This window comes from Panulirus ornatus, chromosome 16 (genome assembly GCF_036320965.1).
Source record: "Panulirus ornatus isolate Po-2019 chromosome 16, ASM3632096v1, whole genome shotgun sequence".
NCBI lineage: Eukaryota > Metazoa > Arthropoda > Malacostraca > Decapoda > Palinuridae > Panulirus > Panulirus ornatus.
The window spans coordinates 39965322-39987838 of NC_092239.1; the positions used below are offsets into that span (position 1 = coordinate 39965322).

The 22517-nt window shown below is 40.7% G+C and overlaps 1 protein-coding gene across 1 annotated transcript in view; it reads left to right on the forward strand.

Annotated features, from left to right (window-relative positions):
- Vps13D (vacuolar protein sorting 13D) overlaps positions 1-22517 on the forward strand; it is a 772012-nt gene that overhangs the window by 195901 nt on the left and 553594 nt on the right. The window contains exon 22 of the mRNA XM_071670877.1: positions 15059-15157. Coding sequence (XP_071526978.1) covers positions 15059-15157 — 99 coding nt within the window. The remainder of the gene's footprint in view (positions 1-15058; positions 15158-22517) is intronic.

Below are 22517 nucleotides of genomic sequence, written 5' to 3' on the forward strand. Positions count from 1 at the left end.
TCATAGAAACTTTGCCAAAGTAGGGCAGATGGTTTTCTTTCAAAACCATGGGAATTTCCAATCTATAGAATGGTGAATCAAAGACACTTCACTGTATAACTGCCTTTGTGTTGGCCTGGTGAAATGATGAGTAACCAGGAGTAGGAGCTGTGGCTGACATGTTCTACACTTTGAGATAAGAGGGGAGGATATGGAGGTATTGTTTCTTTATTTGACATGAACTTGGTGCGTATAACACACTTCTTACATACATCCATTGTTGATGGTGAATGCCATCACATATGGATTTAAGTGGTGTAGCACTTAGCGTTCCTGACTGAGATGCATTCATAGACTACCCAGGGTCAAGCGCATAGATTCGAATCCTGGTTGCAGCAGTCAGTCCACAGTTGACTGAGCTGTTCATCCACCAATGGGGGTTGGTCAGTGAAATGGGTACCCAGCTCAGGAACGCGACGTGGTATACCAGGTCGACATGCTGTCAGTGGATTGAACTAGGGCATGTGAAGCGTCTGGGGTAAACCATGGAAAGTTTTGTGGGGCCTAGATGTGGAAAGGGAGCTATGTTTTCAGTGCATTACACATGACAGCTAGAGATTGAGTTTGAACGAAAGTGGCCTTTGTTGTCTTTCCCTAGTGCTGTCTTCCATGCACACAGGGAGAGGGAGGGTGCCACATCATGTGTGGTGGGGTGGCAATGAGCATGGATGAAGGCAGGAAGTATAAGTACATGTGTATATATGTGTATGTCTGTGTATCTATGTGTATATATACCTTGAAATGTATAGGTATTTGTATGTGCATGTGTGGGCATTTATGTATATAAATGTGTATGTGGGTGGATTGGGCCATTCTTTCATCTGTTTCCTTGCGCTACCTCGCAAATGTGGGAGACTGCGACAAAGTATGATAAAAATGAAATAAATTATTATTTTTTTTATTTATTTATTTATTTTGCTTTGTCGCTGTCTCCTGTGTTCGCAAGGTAGCACAAGGAAACAGACTAAAGAATGGCCCAGCCTACCCACATACACATGTATATACATACACGTCCACACACGCAAATATACATACCTATACATCTCAATGTATACATATGTATACACACACAGACATATACATATATACACATGTACATAATTCATACTGTCTGCCTTTATTCATTCCCATCGCCACCCCGCCACACATGAAATAACAACTCCCTCCCCCCGCATGTGCATGAGGTAGCGCTAGAAAAAGACAACAAAGGCCACATTCGTTAACACTCAGTCTCTAGCTGTCATGTATAATGCACTGAAACCACAGCTCTCTTTCCACATCCAGGCCCCACACAACTTTCCATGGTTTACCCCAGACGCTTCACACACCCTGGTTCAATCCATTGACAGCATGTCGACCCCGGTATACCACATCGTTCCAATTCACTCTAATCCTTGCACGCCTTTCACCCTCCTGCATGTTCAGGCCCCGATCACTCAAAATATTCTTCACTCCATCTTTCCACCTCCAGTTTGGTCTCCCACTTCCCCTCGTTCCCTCCACCTCTGACATATATATATCCTCTTGGTCAATCTTTCCTCACCCATTCTCTCCATGTGACCAAACCATTTCAAAACACCCTCTTCTGCTCTTTCAACCACACTCTTTTTATTACCACACATGTCTTTTACCCTATTATTACTTACTCGATCAAACCACCTCACACCACATATTGTCCTCAAACATCTCATTTCCAGTGCATCCACCCTCCTCCACACAACTCTATCTATAGCCCACGCCTCGCAGCCATATAACATTGTTGAAACCACTGTTCCTTCAAACATACCCATTTTTGCTTTCCGAGATAATGTTCTGGACTTCCACACATTTTTAACGCTCCCAGAACTTTTGCCCCCTCCTCCACCCTATGATTCATTTCCGCTTCCATGATTCCATCTGCTGCCAAATCCACTCTCAGATATCTAAAACACTTCACTTCCTCCAGTTTTTCTCCATTCAAACTTGCCTCCCAGTTAACTTGTCCCTCAACCCTGCTGTACCTAATAACCTTGCTCTTATTCACATTTACTCTCAGCTTTCTTCTTTCACACACTTTACCAAACTCAGTCACCAGCTTCTGCAGTTTCTCACCCGAATCAGCCACCAGTGCTGTATCATCAGCAAACAACAACTGACTCAATTCCCAAGCTCTCTCATCCACAACAGACTGCATACTTGCCCCTCTTTCCGAAACTCTCGCATTCACCTCCCTAACAACCCCATCCATAAACAAATTAAACAATTTGCAATTAAGTATTATTATAATTAATTGCTGTTTCCTGCATAAATGAGGCAGCACCAGGAAACAGACGAAGAATGGCCATCCACTCATATACACATATATATATGTGGAGGGGGTGGAGTGTTTTGGATGTCTGGGAGTGGATCTGGCAGCGGATGGGACCATGGAGGCGGAGGTGGACCATGGGGTGGGGGAGGGAGCGAAGGTTCTGGGAGCCTTGAGGAATGTGTGGAAGTCGAGAACGTTGTCTCGGAGGGCGGAAGTGGGTGTGTTTGAGGGAATGGTGGTTCCAACAATGTTGTGTGGTTGCGGGGCGTGGGCTGTGGATAGAGTTGTGCGCAGGAGGATGGATGTGCTGGAAATGAGATGTCTGAGGACAATGTGTGGTGTGAGGTGGTTTGATCGAGTAAGTAACGTAAGGGTGAGAGAGATGTGTGGAAATAAAAAGAGCGTGGTTGTGAGAGCAGAAGAGGGTGTTTTGAAATGGTTTGGGCACATGGAGAGAATGAGTGAGGAAAGGTTGACCAAGAGGATATATGTGTCGGAGGTGGAGGGAACGAGGAGAAGAGGGAGACCAAATTGGAGGTGGAAAGATGGAGTGAAAAAGATTTTGTGTGATCGGGGCCTGAACTTGCAGGAGGGTGAAAGGAGGGCAAGGAATAGAGTGAATTGGAGCAATGTGGTATACCGGGGTTGATGTGCTGTCAGTGGATTGAATCAAGACATGTGAAGCGTCTGGGGTAAACCATGGAAAGCTGTGTAGGTATGTATATTTGCGTGTGTGGACGTATGTATATACATGTGTATGGGGGGGGGTTGGGCCATTTCTTTCGTCTGTTTCCTTGCGCTACCTCGCAAACGCGGGAGACAGCGACAAAGTATAAAAGAAAAAGAACATATCAACATATACATACATATACATACACAGATGTATACATATATACACATGTACATATTCATACTTGCTTGCCTTCATCCATTCATGTCGCTATCCCGTCACACGGGAAATAGCATCCCCCCCTTTCAGTGAGGTAGCACCAGGAAAAGACAAAAAAGGCCACATTTGTTCACACTCAGTCTCTAGCTGTCATATGTAATGCACCAAAGTCACAGCTCCCCATCCATATCCAGGCCCCACAGACCATTCCATGGTTTACCCCAGATGCCTCACATATCCTGGTTCAGTCCATTGACAGCACGTTGAATCTGGTATACCTCATCATTCCAATTCACTGTATTCCTTGCACGCCTTTCACCCTCCTGTATGTTTAGGCCCCAATCGCTCAAAACCTTTTTCACTCCATCCTTCCACCTTCAGTTTGGTCTCCCGCTTCTTGTTCCCTCCTTCTCTGACACATATATCCTCTTTGTCAATCTTTCCTCACTCATTCTCTCCATATGTCCAAACCATTTCAACACACCCTCTTCTGCTCTCTCAACCACACTCTTTATTACTACTCATTTCTCTTACCCTTTCATTTCTTACTCGATCAAACCACTTCACACCACATATTGTCCTCAAACATCTCATTTCCAACACATCCAACCTCCTCCATACAAGCCTATCTATAGCCCATGCCTTGCAACCATATAACATTGTTGGAACTACTATTCCATCAAACATACCCATTTTTGCTTTCTGAGATAACGTCCTCTCCTTCCCGCATTAGCGAGGTAGCATTAAGAACAGAGGACTGAACCTTAGAGGGAATATCCTCACTTGGCCCCCATTTCTGTTCCTTTTCTAGAAAAGTAAAGAAAAAATGTGACAAATAAGGATAAGTAAGTGTTTAGTGTTGCCCTTCTCTCCAACTTCACTAATCTAAGACATGTTCTAGAAAACAGTGTTTGTAATGTTGCTTTCCAGTACAATAATGCTGTCAATAAGACCTTAGTAAGTATTAGGCCAAATCATGCAAAAATTGGGAGTGTTTACACCATCAAATGCAAGGCATGTAAATGTATTTATGTTGGCCAGACTAGTAAAAGCGTAACAGAGAGGTATTATTGGCACCAACATTCAGTACACAGGGATGACCACAAAAATGCGATCGCTAAACATTGTCATGAAATTGACCACCCCATAGATCTTCAAAATCCCATTATTTTATACCACTCTGCTGTTTATTTATACCACACACAATGTATTCGAATCTGTCTTGAATGCTAATACTAAGAACTATAATTTGTCCCCAGGCAATTTTAAAGCCCAGACTAGCATTAACCAGATCATTATGGGAGAATTGATAAAATACAAAAACAAAAAACTATTCAGGACTCACCCACCTACCCAGGTCAATCCTTACCACGTGACCCCCCAATCACTCTCCCTGACAACGGTTACGACCAGACAAAGCAGACAGTGCTTGATCTATAAAGATAGGTGTTGGATGGCAAAAATCAAGTGTGATGTTAGGATTTAGATAACTTTGTTAAGTACTGGCACCTGATGAGGTCGATTTTCTCCATACAACATTTCATGCCACATGTATAGAAAAATTGCATGTTGAATATAATTGTGTGAACTCCTCCTGAAGTGCGATTTCACCTTCATACCATCATCACGGACAATTGTGATCATTGCTTTAAAGAATGTATGAGAAATACTTAGAAAAACAGATGGATTTGTATGTAGCATTTATGGATCTGGAGAGGGCATATGATAGAGTTGATAGAGATGCTTTGTGGAAGGTTTTAAGAGTATATGGTGTGGGAGGTAAGTTGCTAGAAGCAGTGAAAAGCTTTTATCGAGGATGTAAGGCATGTGTACGAGTAGGAAAGAGGAAAGTGACTGGTTCCCAGAGAATGTTGATTTGCAGCAGGGGTGCATGATGTCGCCATGGGTGTTTAATTTCTGATTGGATGGGGTTGTTAGGAAGGTGAGTGCAAGAGTTTTGGAGAGAGGGGCAAGTATGCAGTCTGTTGTGGATGAGAGGGTTTGGGAAGTGAGTCAGTTGTTGTTTGCTGATGATACAGTGCTGGTGGCTGATTAAGGTGAGAAACTGCAGAAGTTAATGACTGAGTTTGGTAAAGTGTGTTGAAGAAGAAAGCTAAGAATGAATGTTAATAAGAGCTAGGTTATTAGGTTCAGTAGGGTTGAGGGACAAGTAAATTGGGAGGTAAGTTTGAATGGAGAAAAACTGGAGGAAGTGAAGTGTTTTAGACATCTGAGAGTGGATTTGGCAGCGGATGGAACCATGGAAGTGAGTTACAGGGTGGGGGAGGGGGCGAAGGTTTTGGGAGCATTGAAGAATGCATGGAATGTGAGAACATTATCTTAGGGAGTGAAAATGGGTATGTTTGAAGGAATAGTGATTCTAACAATGTTATACTGTTGTGAGGCATGGGCTGTAGATAGGGTTATGCAGAGGAGGGTGGATGTGTTGGAAATGAGATGTTTGAGGACAATATGTGTTGTAAGGTGGTTTGATTGAGAAAGTAATGAAAGAGTAAGAGGGATTTGTGATAGTAAAAAGAGTGTGGTTGAGATAGCAGAAGAGGGTGTATTGAAATGGTTTGGGCACATGGAAAAAATGAGTGAGGAAAGATTGACAAAGAGGATATATGTGTCAGAGGTGGAGGGAACTAGGAGAATTGGGAAACCAAATTGGAGGTGGAAGGGTGGAGTGAAAATGATTTTGAGCGATTGGGGCCTGAACATACAGGAGGGTGAAAGGCGTGCAAGGAATAGAGTGAATTGGAACGATGTGGTATACCAGGGTCGAAATGCTGTCAATGGATTGAACCAGGGCATGTGAAGCATCTGGGGTAAACCATGGAAAGTTCTGTTTTGTGGGGCTTAGATGTGGAGAGGGAGCTGTGGTTTCGGTGCATTACACATGACAGGTAGAGACTGAGTGTGAATGAATGTGGCCTTTGTTGTCTTTTCTTAGCACTACCTTGCGCTCATGTGGGTAAGGGGGGTACCATTTCACGTGTGGTGGGATGGCAGCGGGAATGGATAAAGGCAGCTTGTATGAATATGTACATGTGTATACATGTATATGGCTGTGTATGTATATGTATGTATACATTGAAATGTATAGATATGTATATGTGCGTGTGTGGGCGTTTATGTATATACATGTGTATGTGGGTGGGTTGGACCATTCTTTTGTCTTTTTCCTTGCGCTAACTCGCTAACGTGGGAGACAGTGAGAAAGTGTTGGAAATGAGATGCTTGAGGACAATATGTGGTGTGAGGTGGTTTGATCGAGTAAGTAATGAAAGGGTAAGAGAGATGTGTGGTAATAAAAAGAGTGTGGTTGACAGAGCTGAAGAGGGTGTTTTGAAATGGTTTGGTCACATGGAGAGAATGAGTGAGGAAAGATTGACAAAGAGGATATATGTGTCAGAGCTGGAGGGAACAAGGAGAAGTGGGAGACCAAATTGGAGGTGGAAAGATGGAGTGAGGAAGATTTTGAACGACTGGGGCCTGAACATGCATGAGGGTGAAAGGCATGCAAGGTATAGAGTGAATTGGAATGATTTGGTATACCGGGGTGGACGTGCTGTCAATGGATTGAACCAGGGCATGTGAAGCATCTGGGATAAACCATGGAAAGTTTTATGGGGCCTGGATGTGGAAAGGGAGCTGTGGTTTCAGTGCATTATACATAAGAGCATAAGGTACAGTTGGGTTGAGGGACAAGTCAATTGGGAGGTTTGAATGGAGAAAAACTGGAGGAAGTTAAATGTTCTAGATATCTTGGAGTGAATTTGGCAGCGGATGGAACCATGGAAGCGGAAGTGAATCATAGGGTGGGGGAGGGGGCGAAAGTTCTGGGAGCATTGAAGAATGTGTGGAAGTCAAGAACATTATCTCGGAAAGCAAAAATGGGTATGTTTGAAGGAATAGTGGTTCCAACAATGTTGTATGGTTGCGAGGTGTGGGCTATAGATAGAGTTGTGCGGAGGAGGGTGGATGTGCTGGAAATGAGATGTTTGAGGACTATATGTGGTGTGAGGTGGTTTGATCGAGTAAATGATTATAGGGTAAGAGAGATGTGTGGTAATAAAAAGAGTGTGGTTGAGAGAGTGGAAGAGGGTGTTTTGAAATGGTTTGGTCACATGGATAGAATGAGTGAGGAAAGATTTGACCAAGAGGATATATGCGTCAAAGGTGGAGGGAACGAGGGGAAGTGGAAAACCAAATTGGAGTTGGAAAGATGTAGTGTAAAATATTTTGATTGATCGGGACCTGAATATGCAGGAGGGTGAAAGGCGTACAAGGAATAGAGTGAATTGGAATGATGTGGTATACGGGGGTCGACGTGCTGTCATTGGATTGAACCAGGGCATGTGAAGCGTCTGGGGTAAACCATGGAAAGTGCTGTGTGGCCTGGATGTGGAAAGGGAGCTGTGGTTTACGTGCATTATTACATGACAGCCGGAGACTGAGTGTGAACGAATGTGGCCTTTGTTATCTTTTCTTAGCGCGACCTCGCACACATGAGGGGGGAGGGGGTTGTTATTTCATGTGTGGCGGGGTGGCGATGGGAATGAATAAAGGCGGACAGTATGAATTATGTACATGTGTATATATGTATATGTCTGTTTGTGTATATATATGTATACATTGAGATGTATAAGTATGTATATTTGCGTGTGTGGCCGTGTATGTATATACATGTGTACGTGGGTGGGTTGGGCCATTCTTTCGTCTGTTACCTTTCGTTACCTTGCTAATGCGGGAGACAGCGACAAAGCAAAATAAATGAATATATATATATGTTGGGGTGAAGAGAGTGGTGAGAGTAAGCGAGCTTGGAAAGGAGACTTGTGTGAGGAAGTACCAGGAGTGATTGAGCGCAGAATGGAAAAGGTACAAGCAAATGATGTAAGGGGAGTGGGGGAGGAATGGGATGTATTTAGAGAAGTAATGATGGCTTGCACAAAAGATGCCTGAGGCATGAGAAAGGTGAGAGGTAGGCAGATTAGAAAGGGTAGTGAGTGGTGGGATGAAGATGTAAGATTGTTATTGAAAGAAAAGAGAGAGGCATTTGGATGATTTTTGCAGGGAAATAGTGCAAATGACAGTAAGATATATAAAAGAAAGAGGCAAGAGGTCAAGAGAAAGGTGCAAGAGGTGAAAAAGAGGGCAATTGAGAGTTGGATTGAGAGAGTATCATTAAATTTTAGGGATAACAAAATTATGTTTTGGAAGGAGGTAAATAAAGTGCGTAAGACAAGAGAAGAAATGGGAACATCTGTGGAGGAGGCAAATGGGGAGGTAATAACAATTAGTGGTGAATTGAGAGGGAGATGGAGTGAGTATTTTGAAGGTTTGTTGAATGTGTTTGATGATAGAGTGGCAGATATAGGGTGTTTTGGTCGAGGTGGTGTGCAAAGTGAGAGGGATAGGGAGAATGATTTGGTAAACAGAGAAGAGGTAGTGAAAGTTTTGCGGAAGATGAAAGCCGGCAAGGTGGCGAGTTTGGATGGTATTGCAGCAGAATTTATTAAAAAAGGGGGTGACTGTTGTTGTTGACTGTTTGGTAAGGATATTCATTGTATGTATGATTCATGGTGAGGTGCCTGAAGATTGGCAGAATGCAGGCATAGTGCCATTGTACAAAGGCAAAGGGGATAAGGGTGTTCAAATTACAGAGGTATAAATTTGTTGAGTATTCCTGTGAAACTATATGGGAGGGTATTGATTGAGAGGGTCACGGCATGTAGAGAGCATCAGATTGGGGAAGAGCAGTGTGGTTTTAGAAGTGGTAGAGGATGAGTGAATCAGGTGTTTGCTTTGGAGAATGTATGTGAGAAATACTTAGAAAAATAGATGGATTTGCATGTAGCATTTATGGATCTGGAGAAGGCATATGATAAAGTTGATAGAGATGCTCTGTGGAAGGTATTGAGAGTATATGTTGTGGGAGGTAAGTTGCTAGAAGCAGTGAAAAGTTTTTATCGAGGATGTAAGGAATGTGTACGAGTAGGAATAGAGGATAGTGATTGGTTCCCAGTAAATGTCAGTTTGTGGCAGGGGTGTGTGATGTCTCCATGGTTGTTTAATTTGCTTATGGATGGGGTTGTTAGGGAGGTGAATGCAAGAGTTTTGGAGAGAGTGGCAAGTATGCAGTCTGTTGTGGATGAGAGAGCTTAGGAAGTGAGTCAGTTGTTGTTCGCCGATTATATAGGGCTGGTGGCTGATTCGGGTGAGAAACCGCAGAAGTTGGTGACTGAGTTTGGTAAAGTGTGTGAAAGAAGAAAGTTAAGAGTAAATGTGAATAAGAGCAAGGTTATTAGGTTCAGTAGGTTTGAGGGACAAGTCACTTGGGAGGTAAGTTTGAATGGAGAAAAACTGGAAGTGAAATGTTTTAGATATCTGGAAGGGGATTTGGCATTGGATAGAACCATGGAGGCAGAAGTGAGTCACAGATGGGGGAGGGAGCGAAGGTTTTGGGAGCGTTGAACAATGTGTGGAAGGCAAGAATGTTATCTCGGAGAGCAAAAATAGGTATGTTTGAAGGAATAGTGGTTCGAACAATGTTGTATGGTTGTGAGGAATGGGCTAATAGATGGGGTTGTGTGGAGGAGGGTGGATGTGTTGGAAATGAGATGTTTGATGACAATATGTGGTGTGAGGTGTTTTGATTGATTAAGTAATGAAAGGGTAAGAGAGATGTGTGGTAATGAAAAGAGTGTGGTTGAGAAAGCAGAAGAGGGTCTATTGAAATGGTTTGGTCACATGGAGAGAATGAATGAGGAAAGATTGACATAGAGGATATATATGTCAGAGGTGGAGGGAACGAGGAGAAGTGGGAGACCAACTTGGAGGTGGAAGGATGATGAGTGAAAAATATTTTGAGCGATGGGGGCTTGAACATACAGGAGGGTAAAAGGCATTTAAGGAATAGAGTGAATTGGAACAATGTGGTATACTGGGGTCAACATACTGTTAAAGGATTGAACCAGGGCATGTGAAGTGTCTGGGATAAACCATGGAAAGTTTTTTGGGGCCTGGATGTGGAAAAGGAGCTGTGGTTTCAGTGCATTGTACATGACAGCTAGTGACTGAGTGTGAACGATTGGCCTTTGTTGTCTTTTCCTTGCACTACCTCATGCGCGCATGGGGGGAGGGGGGTGCAATTTCATGTGTGGCAGGGTGGCGGTGGGAATGGATGAAGGCAGCATGTATGAATATGTACATGTGTATACATGTACATGTCTGTGTATGTATATATATGTATACGTTGAAATGTATAGTTGTGTATATGTGCACATGTGGACGTGTATGTATATACATGTGTATGTGTGTGGGTTGGGCCATTCTTTCATGTGTTTCCTTGCCCTACCTCACTCTCGTGGGAGACGGACAAATTATAATAGATAAATATAGATGAATATAAAATGTATTTATTTATATATTTATTTTGCTTTGTCGCTGTCTCCCACGTTAGCGAGGTAGCGCAAGGAAACAGACGAAAAGAATGGCCCAACCCACCCACATGCACATATACAGGTACACCACCGAATTTCCAGCAACTGATGGTTTGGCACCTTCTTTAGTCTGGACAAAATTACGTAAGGGAACTTGAAATTACCCCGGCCACCAGACTAGTTTACTGGGCGGCCACCGATGGCATTGTGTGTAGGGCTTGTTTATTTACATTCTTTACACTGCATTTGGTGGTGATACTGCAATGCTTTGAGATTTTTAGCTTATTTTGCTTAAATTTAACCCTAGCTATGGCTTTTAAGACATATGAGAGTGTCAATCATAGTGTCAAATGTAAACACCAATCCATATTGATCCAAGATAAAGTAGAACTGTTGAAAAAAATGGACTGTGGTGTTTCGATGTGTAAGGTGTGTGACATCTTCAGTATTGGCTCATCAACTGTTTATGATAAAATGAAGCAAAGGGAGAAAACATTGAAATTCTGTGCAGAAAGTGATTCCAAGAAGCAAATGACAATTAGAAAAACTATGAGAGATGGTAAGAGTACATAGACATATACACATGTACATATCCATACTTGCAGTCTTTATCCATTCCCATTATTATTTTTTTTTTTTTTTTTTTTTTTTTTTTTTATACTTTGTCGCTGTCTCCCGCGTCTGCGAGGTAGCGCAAGGAAACAGACGAAAGAAATGGCCCAACCCCCCCCCCCATACACATGTACATACACATGTCTACACACGTGTATACATACCTACACAGCTTTCCATGGTCCACCCCAGACGCCTCACATGCCTTGATTCACTCCACTGACAGCACGTCAACCCCTGTATACCACATCGCTCCAATTCACTCTATTCCTTGCCCTCCTTACACCCTCCTGCATGTTCAGGCCCCGATCACACAAAATCTTTTTCACTCCATCTTTCCACCTCCAATTTGGTCTCCCTCTTCTCCTCGTTCCCTCCACCTCCGACACATATATCCTCTTGGTCAATCTTTCCTCACTCATTCTCTCCATGTGCCCAAACCATTTCAAAACACCCTCTTCTGCTCTCTCAACCACGCTCTTTTTATTTCCACACATCTCTCTTACCCTTACGTTACTTACTCGATCAAACCACCTCACACCACACATTGTCCTCAAACATCTCATTTCCAGCACATCCATCCTCCTGCGCACAACTCTATCCATAGCCCACGCCTCGCAACCATACAACATTGTTGGAACCACTATTCCTTCAAACATACCCATTTTTGCTTTCCGAGATAATGTTCTTGACTTCCACACATTTTTCAAGGCTCCCAAAATTTTCGCCCCCTCCCCCACCCTATGATCCACTTCCGCTTCCATGGTTCCATCCGCTGACAGATCCACTCCCAGATATCTAAAACACTTCACTTCCTCCAGTTTTTCTCCATTCAAACTTACCTCCCAATTGACTTGACCCTCAACCCTACTGTACCTAATAACCTTGCTCTTATTCACATTTACTCTTAACTTTCTTCTTCCACACACTTTACCAAACTCAGTCACCAGCTTCTGCAGTTTCTCACATGAATCAGCCACCAGCGCTGTATCATCAGCGAACAACAACTGACTCACTTCCCAGGCTCTCTCATCCCCAACAGACTTCATACTTGCCCCTCTTTCCAGGACTCTTGCATTCACCTCCCTAACAACCCCATCCATAAACAAATTAAACAACCATTATATTTAATCACTGTTTCCTGTGTCAGCGAGGTAGCGCCAGGAGACAGATGAAGAATGGTCCATCTACTCATATACACATATATACATACATGCACCTATACATACATATACATATCAACATACTGGTCCTGTTTTCTCTGTACTTTTATAAACCTTCTATCAACATCCCATATACTTCCTTGATTTCCTCATCTCTAACAGTGCATATTATTATTTCAACTGCTTCACTTAATTTCCTGTGTACCTTTGTTTGTGTCATCCCAGGTCTTTGTTCCTCTCCATTACTCCTCATGCTTTTTGTCTGTTGGTCTGCTAACAATATTGCCACTTCTAGATGTACCTTTCCCTCTACCATCATTAGTCGCTTTGTGTGTTTTAGTTCTTTTCTGTAACTGAACACCTGTCAGTATTGATTCTTCTGCAATTCTGTATAAGCTTTTGTCCTTTCTTCTCCCTCAATACTTCCTTGATTTCTTCATCTCTAATGGTGCATATTATTATTTCAGCTGCTTCACTTAATTTCCTGTGTACCTCTGTGTCATCCCAGGTCTTTGTTCCTCTCCATCACTTCTCATGCTTTTTGTCTGTTGGTCTGCTAACAATATTGCCACTTCTAAATTTACCTTTCCCTCAACCATCATCAGTCCCTTTGTGTGTTTTAGTTCTTTTCTGTAACTGAACACCTGTCAGTATTGATTCTTCTGCAAATCTGTTTAAACTTTTGTCCTTTCTTCTCCCTCATTGGCTGCCAATATTGCTTCAGCAATTCCTGCCCAATATTGACGTCATAGATTTTGTTGTATCATCTGACAGAATGACCTCTAGTGCATCAAAAAAAAGAACATCTTGCTTTGTTTGCTTTTTAATGTCTTAAACTAATTTCCTCCAGTTTTGTATCTGGAATTCCCTCCACTAAACTGCATTTCTGTTCTTCTCTGGTCTCATGACTCCCTTCATTCCATGAGATGTTTATTCAGTTTTTAACTCCAGCTTTAGTTGTGTTACCCTCCGATTGTGCCTCTTAACAAGTTTTCATTGGATCCCCAAACATTTGCTCTGGTGATTTTGTCTCTCACCTCTTCTTTACTGTCATGTCTAGTCTTTTCTTAGCATATCTGGTTTTGTCTGACTAGTCTTGATATATTCCTGTAACTGAGCCCATACTAGCCATTCCTGGCTCAGTGAGTGTTAGATGTCTTAGATTATCCCCCAAAGTGATACTAGTAATAGTAATGATGTTTACTAGGGCATAATATCCTAGAAACGAGGTGAATTTAGATCTTTAACTGAGACTGAAAGTTGCTTGTGTGGTACATTAAGCATTTTACTCCCTTTGGCAAGTCAGAGCTGCATTTTTATACACAGACTTCCTACATTTATTCAGTTCATTATGATATCCACTAACTCTTGCAAATTAGGTTTCCTTAAAAGGAGGAAAAATAAAGGAAAGGACAGATATTGATTTTCTGAATTTGGTAATACTTTATTTGATTTATACTTGGGAAGCTTATTTGAATTCATAAAATTTGGCACTCTCAAACTGGTGTAGCGGTTAGCTTTCCTGACTGTGATGCATTCATGGGCTGCCCAGGGTCTAGCACATAGATTCAAATCCTAGATGCGGCAGTTGACCCACAGTCAACCCACCTGTTCATTCACCGCTAGGGGTTAATAGATAGAATGGATACTTGGCTTAGGCTAGGATGGCTGTGTTAGAAATGAAGTGTTTAAGGACTATATGTGGTGTGAGGTAGTTTGATCGAGTAAGTAATGATAGGGAAAGAGAGATAAGTGGAAATAAAAAGAGTGTGGTTGAGAAAGCAGAGGAGGGTGTGTTGAAATGGTAGGGCATATGGAGAGAATGTGTGAGGAAAGGTTGACAAAGAGGATATATGTGTCAGAGGTGGAGGGAACAAGGAGAAGTGGGAAACCAAATTGGAGATGGAAGGATAGAGTGAAAAAGATTTTGCTGAACCTAGCAAAGCATAAAGAAGTGATACTGAGATCTTGTCTCATATGATGTATGTTGTACTTGATTGATAGCATGCAAATGATGTATGTTGCCATTTAGGGATTGAAATTGACAGACTTTCAGTGCCTGTGCTTGAGATTTAGTATTCAATCAGAACAAACTAGCCTTTCTCTTTAAGGCAACTTAAGACCAAAATAGAAATTAAAGTGATAGTGGGACATCGCATCCCATCCATCACCATCACTCTTTTGTCACACTTTGCCAAAGATAAGCTAACCTATCTCCCCCTACCCTTAGCAGTGAAAGTTATTAATGGGCAAGCTCAAGTAACCTGGGACAAAGAAATAAGTAGAATATTTTTGAAATGGGCTTTACTTTTGAAAAATTGAATACCTTTCATGGGTCATACATGGTCCCATTAAATATCGGTAATTACTATTATGTAAGAGTTCTTTTGAACAGTTAGTGCTGTGCATTATGTTTGCCAAAGCCCTTTGGCAAAGAGATGGTTACTGAAACAAAGCTTGACTTGTCTTAAGTGACTGATTTGAAGACTGTTGAGTACCATACATAAATGGTGAGGCTCTTCATTGAGGTTAGGGTTAGGGTTTGGTACATTAAATGAATGGATGGTTTCCCAGTAAAAAGATCATGTTAAGATAATGATCTCTTTACCTACAGAGTTGCTGAGTACCACGTGATGGTGCGAGACATGAGCCTTTTTTCTTTGAATGTCGAGGAGAAGCTCAAAAGCAGAGATAGCACTTTCCAATGGTTTCAGTAAGTTCTACCTGTTTGCTTGATCTCATCTACATTTTAGATAGTTTCATTTATGTGTTAAATAGGACCATATTTTATATTCAGATAGTCTTTTATTTTGATGTCCCACTAATTGCATACACAGGGTGATTAAAACATATGTCCTCCTTCCCTCCCCCATCATACACCTAGTCATGCTTATATAAGTGTACTACTTTCAATAGAAAAGATTGGAGGATGCTTGTCAGAAAGGCATTTTCTAAGTGGGTTAAGGTAACTAGCCTTGTACCAAATGGCTCAGTCTCAGAGCCATTGTTTTTCCATTCCTTAGTATGGTAAATCTTACCTGAAGAATTGAAGTTGTACGTGTTTGTGAGTGATGCTAAAGTCATGAGAGAAGTAAGGAATGACCTAGATTGTATCACTTTACAAAGTGACTTTAATAAGGTCCAGAGTTGGTGAGATACGCATGTGAAGTTCAACCTAAGTAGATACCAAGTATTGAAGATGGAACACAGTAAAGGAAAGCCTTGATGTGGGTATAATCTGGCAGGAAACAAGCTTCATGACTTTGGGGTCGACAGAAGAATTGTTAAACAGATAGGTTGTGTACTTGGTTAGAAATGTATTTAACTGTGTGTGTAGGTATATGTTTGGTAGACTATTTACAATTTATATCAGACCTAAATTAGGAAATGCATGTCCTGTTTGGTTGCCATACTTAAAGAAATATAAGGTCCAATGCTGGAGGTTCTGGAGGAGGGCAACAAAGATGGCACCTGATATATGAGACGAATTACTTTGAGAGGTTAGTGGCTCTAAATTTACCCACCATGGAAGAGGTAAGATTAAAAGGAGATCACATTTTTAAATCAAGTTTATTATGTTGTCAATGAAATATTCTCTGGAAGATGCAAATCCACCAAATGTCATATGAAGAAATTAACCCTTCATTTGTAGTCCACTTATGCACATATGTCGTGCTGTGAAAGGATAGAGGATGTGTATATGGATTCTCAAATGTCTTGCTGACATTTGAGAAGGTTAGTGTTTTCTAGCAGAGAATATGGATGCTGTATGTCACCCTCAAATTTGATTATCCTACAGAAAAATCCTTAAAGCTAAGTTATCCAGAGGTCACCATGGCAGAAAGATATAATGGTGGCTTTCATCCATTACTTTTGCTTGTGACACCATGAAAATAGCTAAATCTAGTATGTTTTACCATGTAAGTAGCTAAATCTTTTATGTTTTACCATGTAAGTAGCTAAATCTTGTATATTTCATATTATGATGACAGCCAAAATTCATATTTGGACTTGAGTAAACCATGAAGAGTGATTTTTTTTTTACATGATAATAGAAGAACAGTGGAGATAAGTGAGAGGGAGGATCATACATGGGTCACAGGATACACCTAAATATAAAGGTGATTGCATACAGAGATTCAATTTGCCTTAGCATCAAATCAGAATGGGAATACCATTTATGTAATTTGCTTGTTTTACATTGCTGTTATATCTTTTTGTTTTCTCTGTAGTCTGTCATTTTACCATGAGAGGTCCTTTTTAGGATTTTTTACAAAAGTGTTAGGGTAGGACCTTCCCTTTATCTTTCTGATGGGGATGCACTGTCTTTCCCAACCTGTTGCTATCCTCTCAGTAAGAGAGTTGTTTCAGGCCTACTTTCAGCCAGTGAGAGACCCCTCACAGAGGTTATGTCATCAACCCACTAACCCCTGGTAGCACACAACTGAGAATATCTCTAGGTTGCTCTTTGTCAAGACTTATTGTGAGAATGACTCTTTCCATCCCATGGATTAGTATTCCTTTTCATCTTTTATAGATAATATCACATAGTTTAAGAGAATGTGTATATATGTATATACTGTAGGCCCTTGATATATATGAGAGTTGTGTTCCCAACTTGATTTTTGCATAAATTGCAATATAAAGATTTTGATAATTAAGAACAGAGTTATGTTCCACAACCTATACTGTATTGCCAACCCAGACCCAGTTCTTTCACTTCTACTACGGTGAACAATACTATTAGAATGTGAATTATAACAAAACATTTTACATAAGACCTCCGAGGTGCACCAGTTAACATTCCTTATCTTGATGCATTCATGGGCCACTCAGAGTTGAGTGCTTAGGTTTGAATCCTTTTGCAGCAATCAATCCACAGTCAACCCAACTATTCATTCACCCTTAGGGATTGGTCGATAAAATGGGCACCTGGCTCAGGTACCTCCATATCCCCCATGTATCATAGAGGGCAACTAAAGAGGGGTGGAAGAGAGGGGCTGGAAACTCTCCCCTTCTTGTATTTCAGTCCCTAAAAGAGGAAACTGGGGTCAAACGGGGAGTGCTCCTCCTCCTTGAAGGCTAAGATTGGGATGTCTGAATGTGTGTTGAAGTAACCAAGATGAGAAGAAAGTAGAGATAGGTAGTATGTTTAAGGAAAGAAATCTGTATGTTCTGGCTCTGAGTGAAACAAAGCTTGAGGGTGAAGAGGAAGAAAGGTTTGTAAATGTCTTGGAGTAAAGTCAGGGGTTGGTGAGAGGACCAGAGCTGATGAAGGAGTAGCACTATTCCTGAAACTGGAGTTGTGGGAGTTTGTAATAGAGTGTATGGAAGTAAATTCAAGATTGATGCAGGTAAAACTGAAATTACATTGTGAGAGATGGGTGGTTATTGGTGCGTATGCACCTGGTCATGAGAAGATAGATGATGAGAGGCAAGTGTTTTGGGAGCAACTGAGTGAGTGTGTCAGCAGTTTTGGGGAACAGGACTGGGTAATAGCGATTGGTAATTTGAAAGTGAAGGGAAGTAATGTGGCAGTTGACGATACAGTTGGTGTGCATGGAGTATTCAGTGTTATGAATGGAATTGATGAAGAGGTTCTGGATTTGTTTACTGAGAAAAGACTGGTAACTGGGAATATCAGGATTAAAAAAGATATACACAAGTATACAAAGGTGAGTAGAAGAGATGGTCAAAGGGCATTATGAGATTGCATATTGATTGATACATATTGATTGATAGGCATGTAAAAGAAAGAGTTTTGATGTGTCTGTCCTGAGAGATGCAGCTGGTGGGTTGTCTGATCACCATCTTGTGGAGGTGAAGCTGAAGATTTGTAGAGGTTTTCAAAAAAGAAGCAAAAATGTTGGGGAGAAGAGAGTAGTTAGAGTAAGTGAGCTCGGAAAGGAGATTTGTGTGAAGAAATACCAGGAAAGATTGAGTGGAGAATGGCAAAAGGTGAGAGCTAATGAAGTGAGGGGAGTGGGTGAGGAATGGGATGCATTTAGGGAGGCATTGATGGCATGTGCAGGAGATGCATGTGGCATGAGAAAGATGGGAGGCGGGCAGATTAGAAAGGGCAGTGTATGAGTAGTGAGATGAAGAAGTAAAGTTGTTAATGGAAGAGAAAAGAGAGGCATTTGGATGGTTCTTACAAAGGAGTTCAAATGACTGGGAGATGTATTAGAGAAAGCAGCAGGAGGTCAAGAGGAAGATGCAAGGGTTAAAAAAGAGGCCAAATTAGAGTCGGGGTGAGAGAGTATCATTAAACTTTAGGGAGAATAAAAAGATGTTTTGGAAGGGGGTAGATAATGTGCAAAAGACAAGAGAAAAATGGAAATGTTGGTGAAGGGGGAAGTGATAACTGGTAGTGATGGAGTGAGAAGGAGATAGAGTGAGTATTTTGAGGGATATATGTTTGTGTATGTGTTTGATGATAGAATGCATGAAGTGAGAGAGTCAGGGAGAGCAGTTTGGTGAAGAGAGAAGAGGTGGTGAAAGCCTTGCTGAAGATGAAATCTGGCAAGGAGACGGAATTGGAGGGTATTGCAGTTAAATTTATAAAGAAAGGGGGTGCCTGAATTTTTGATTGGTTGGTAAGGATATTCATTGTATGCATGGATTATGGTGAAGTGTCTCAGGATTTGTGCACTGCATGTATAGTGCCATTGTACAAAGGCAAAGGAGATAAAGGTGAATGCTCAGACTACAGAGGCATAAGTTTGTTGAGTATTCCTGGAAAATTGTATGGGAGGGAATTGGTTGAGAGGGTGAAGGCATGTGCAGAGCATCAGACTAGGGAGAAGCAGTGTGGTTTCAGCTATGGTAGAGGATGTGGATCAGTTATTTACTTTGAAGAATTTGTGTGAGAAATACTTAGAAAAACAGATGGATTTATATGTAGCATTTATGGATCTGGAGAAGGCATATGTTAGGTTTGATAGAGATACTTTGTGGAAGGTATTAAGAATATATGGTATGGGAGATAAGCTGCTACAAGCAGTGAGAAATTTTTACCAAGGATATAATGTATGTGTATGAGTAGGAAGAGAGGAGAGTGATTGCTTCCCAGTGATGGTCAGTCTATGGTAGGAGTGTGTGTGATGTCACCATGGTTGTTCAATTTGTTTATGGATTGAGTTGTTAGAGAGGTAAATGCAAGAGTTGTGGAGAGAGGGTTGATTATGCAGTCTGTTGGGAATGAGAGGGCCTGGGATGTGTCAGTTGTTGTTCACCAACGATACTGCACTGGTGGCTGATTCGAGTGAGAAACTGCAGAAGTTGGTGACTGAGTTTGGAACAGAGTGTGAAGGGAGAAAGTTGAGAGTAAATGTGAATGAGAGCAAGGTTATTAGGTTCAGCAGGGTTGGCATGTAAGTTTGAATGGAGAAAAATTAGAGGAAGTGAAGTGTTTTAGATATCTGGGAGTAGATTTGGTGTTGATTGGAACTGTGGAAGTAGAAGTGAGTCATAGGGTGGGGAAGGGAGCAAAAGTTCTGGGAGCAATGAAGAATGTATGGAAAGAGAGAACATTATCTCAGAGAGCAGAAATGGGCATGTTTGAAGGAATAGTAGTTTGAACAGTATTATATGGTTGCTAGCCATGGGCTATAGATAAGGTTGTAAGGAGGAGGGTGGATGTGTTGGAAATGAAATGTTTGAGGACACTATATGTTGTAAGGTGGTTTGTTCTAGTAAGTAATGAAAGGGTAAGAGAGATGTGTGGTAATGAATAGAGTCTGGTAGAATGAGTAGAAGAGTGTGTATTGAAATGGTTTGGACATATGGAGAGAATGAGTGAGGAAACGTTGACATGGAGGATATATGTGTCAGATATGGAGGGAACAAGAAGTGGGAGGCCAAATTGGAGGTAAAATGACAGAGTGAAAAAGATTTTGAGCAATGGGGGCTTGAACATGCAAGAGGGTTAAAGGCATGCATGGAATAGAGTGAATTGGAACAGTGTGGTATACTGGGGTCAACATGCCATCAGTAGACTGAACCATGGCATGTGAAACTTAGGAGTAAACCTTGGGAAGGTCTATGGGGGCTGGATGTGGATATAATCATATGTAAAGGTGAAATCGCAAATAGCAGGAATTTTGATGTTTTTACTTAACATGTAATTTTTCTGTACATGCATCATATGTATAGAAAAATTACATTTTAAATAGAAGTATCTGAACTCTTACTTAATTGTGATCTCACTTTCATAAGTATTGTCACAGACTAGTGTGATCAACATATCAATAAATGTATGTATATGTATTTATATGGTGGAAAGGATCACAGTTTTACGCGTGATCAAGTATATTCCTATGAGTCGATGGGAAAATGAAACATAAGCTCCCAAGTGCACTTTTATGTAATAATCACATCATCAGGGGAGATACAAGAAAGAAATATAAGTCAGTTGATATACAATTAAGAGACATACCTAGCACACTATTGGTAAACAAGTGATTGTCCAAGACAGACAACGAGCGTATCATAAACTTATTATGTGGACAAGAAGGAGAATTGCATACAAATTTTATCAACAATAAAACTATCTATTTGTATAGACCTTCACTAATGTTAAGGTAATAATTCTTTGTGTACTTAATCATAGAAGATTCAATGATATTTCTTGTGGTACTGGAGTTAGAGATGATAACTGAGATGGCAGTACTCAAGTCAGTACAATAATCATAGTTTTTAACGTGATTAAACAAGGCATTTGATTCTTGACCTTTCCTTATACTATATTTATGTTGCTTAAGTCTAACAGAAAGATCCTTACCAGTCTGCCCAACATAAAACTTATCACAGTTTTTACATGGCACTTTATAGATGCATCCAGAAAAGTTTTCTGGTGAGTTCTTGGATAAGATATTCTTATGCATCCAGAAAAGTTTTCTGGTGAGTTCTTGGATAAGATATTCTTTATAGTATTATTGTTGCTGAAGGCAACATTTACTTTAAAGGATTTAAGCAACATGGGAAGTAAAGTAAAATTATTATTAAAAGGGACACTAAAAGATTTTTGGTGTCAATGGGAGGTTTGGATTCAACTCTATAGAATGATTTCTCTTCTAAATTAAGGGATTTATCAATGAAAGATCTAGGGTACTTTAACTCAGATCCAATAGAATATATCTCCTCAAACTCAACGTCAATAAACTCTGGACTGCAAATACGTAATGCCTAAGGAACATAGATTGAAATGATGATAATTTAACTGTCATGTTGAGATGAGAGATTATCGTCATTTCCATTAACATTAACATCATTTCCATTTACATTAAATCCTTTAAATGTTGCCTTCAGCAACAATGATACTATAAAGAATATCTTAATCAGAAATTCACCAGAAAACTCTTCTCGGTGCATCTATATAGTGCCATGTAGAAATTGTGGTATGTTTTATGTTGGGCAGACTTAAAAGGATCTTTCTGTTAGACTTAAGTAACATAATTATAGTATAAGAACAGGACAAGAATCAAATACCTTGTTTAATCATGGTAAGAATAGTCTTTGATCATTGTATTGACTGCAGTAATGCCATCTCAGTTGTCAACGAGAAATATCATTGAATCTTCTGTTATTAAATACATAAGAAATTACAACCTTAATATTAGTGAAGGTCTATACAAATTGGATAGCTCGATTGTTGATAAAATTTGTAAACAATTCCCCTTCTTGTCCACATAATAAGTTTATGATACGCTCGTTGTCTGTCTTGGACAGTCACTTGCTTACCAAATGGTGTCCTAGCTATGTCTCTTTGTTGTATCAACTGACTTATATTTCTCTTTTGTTTCTCCCCTGATGATGTGATTATTACACAAAAGTGCACTTGAGAACTTATCGTGTTTCCCCGTGGGCTCAAAGGAATATACATACATATATATTTCATTTTATATTCATTATACTTAATCATCATCTCCCGCATGAGTGAGGTAGTGCAAGGTAACAGACAAGGAATGGTCCAACCCACCCACATACACATGTATATACCCACACATGTATATGCCCACACACGCACATATACATACATATACAATTCAACGTATACATACACAGACATGTAT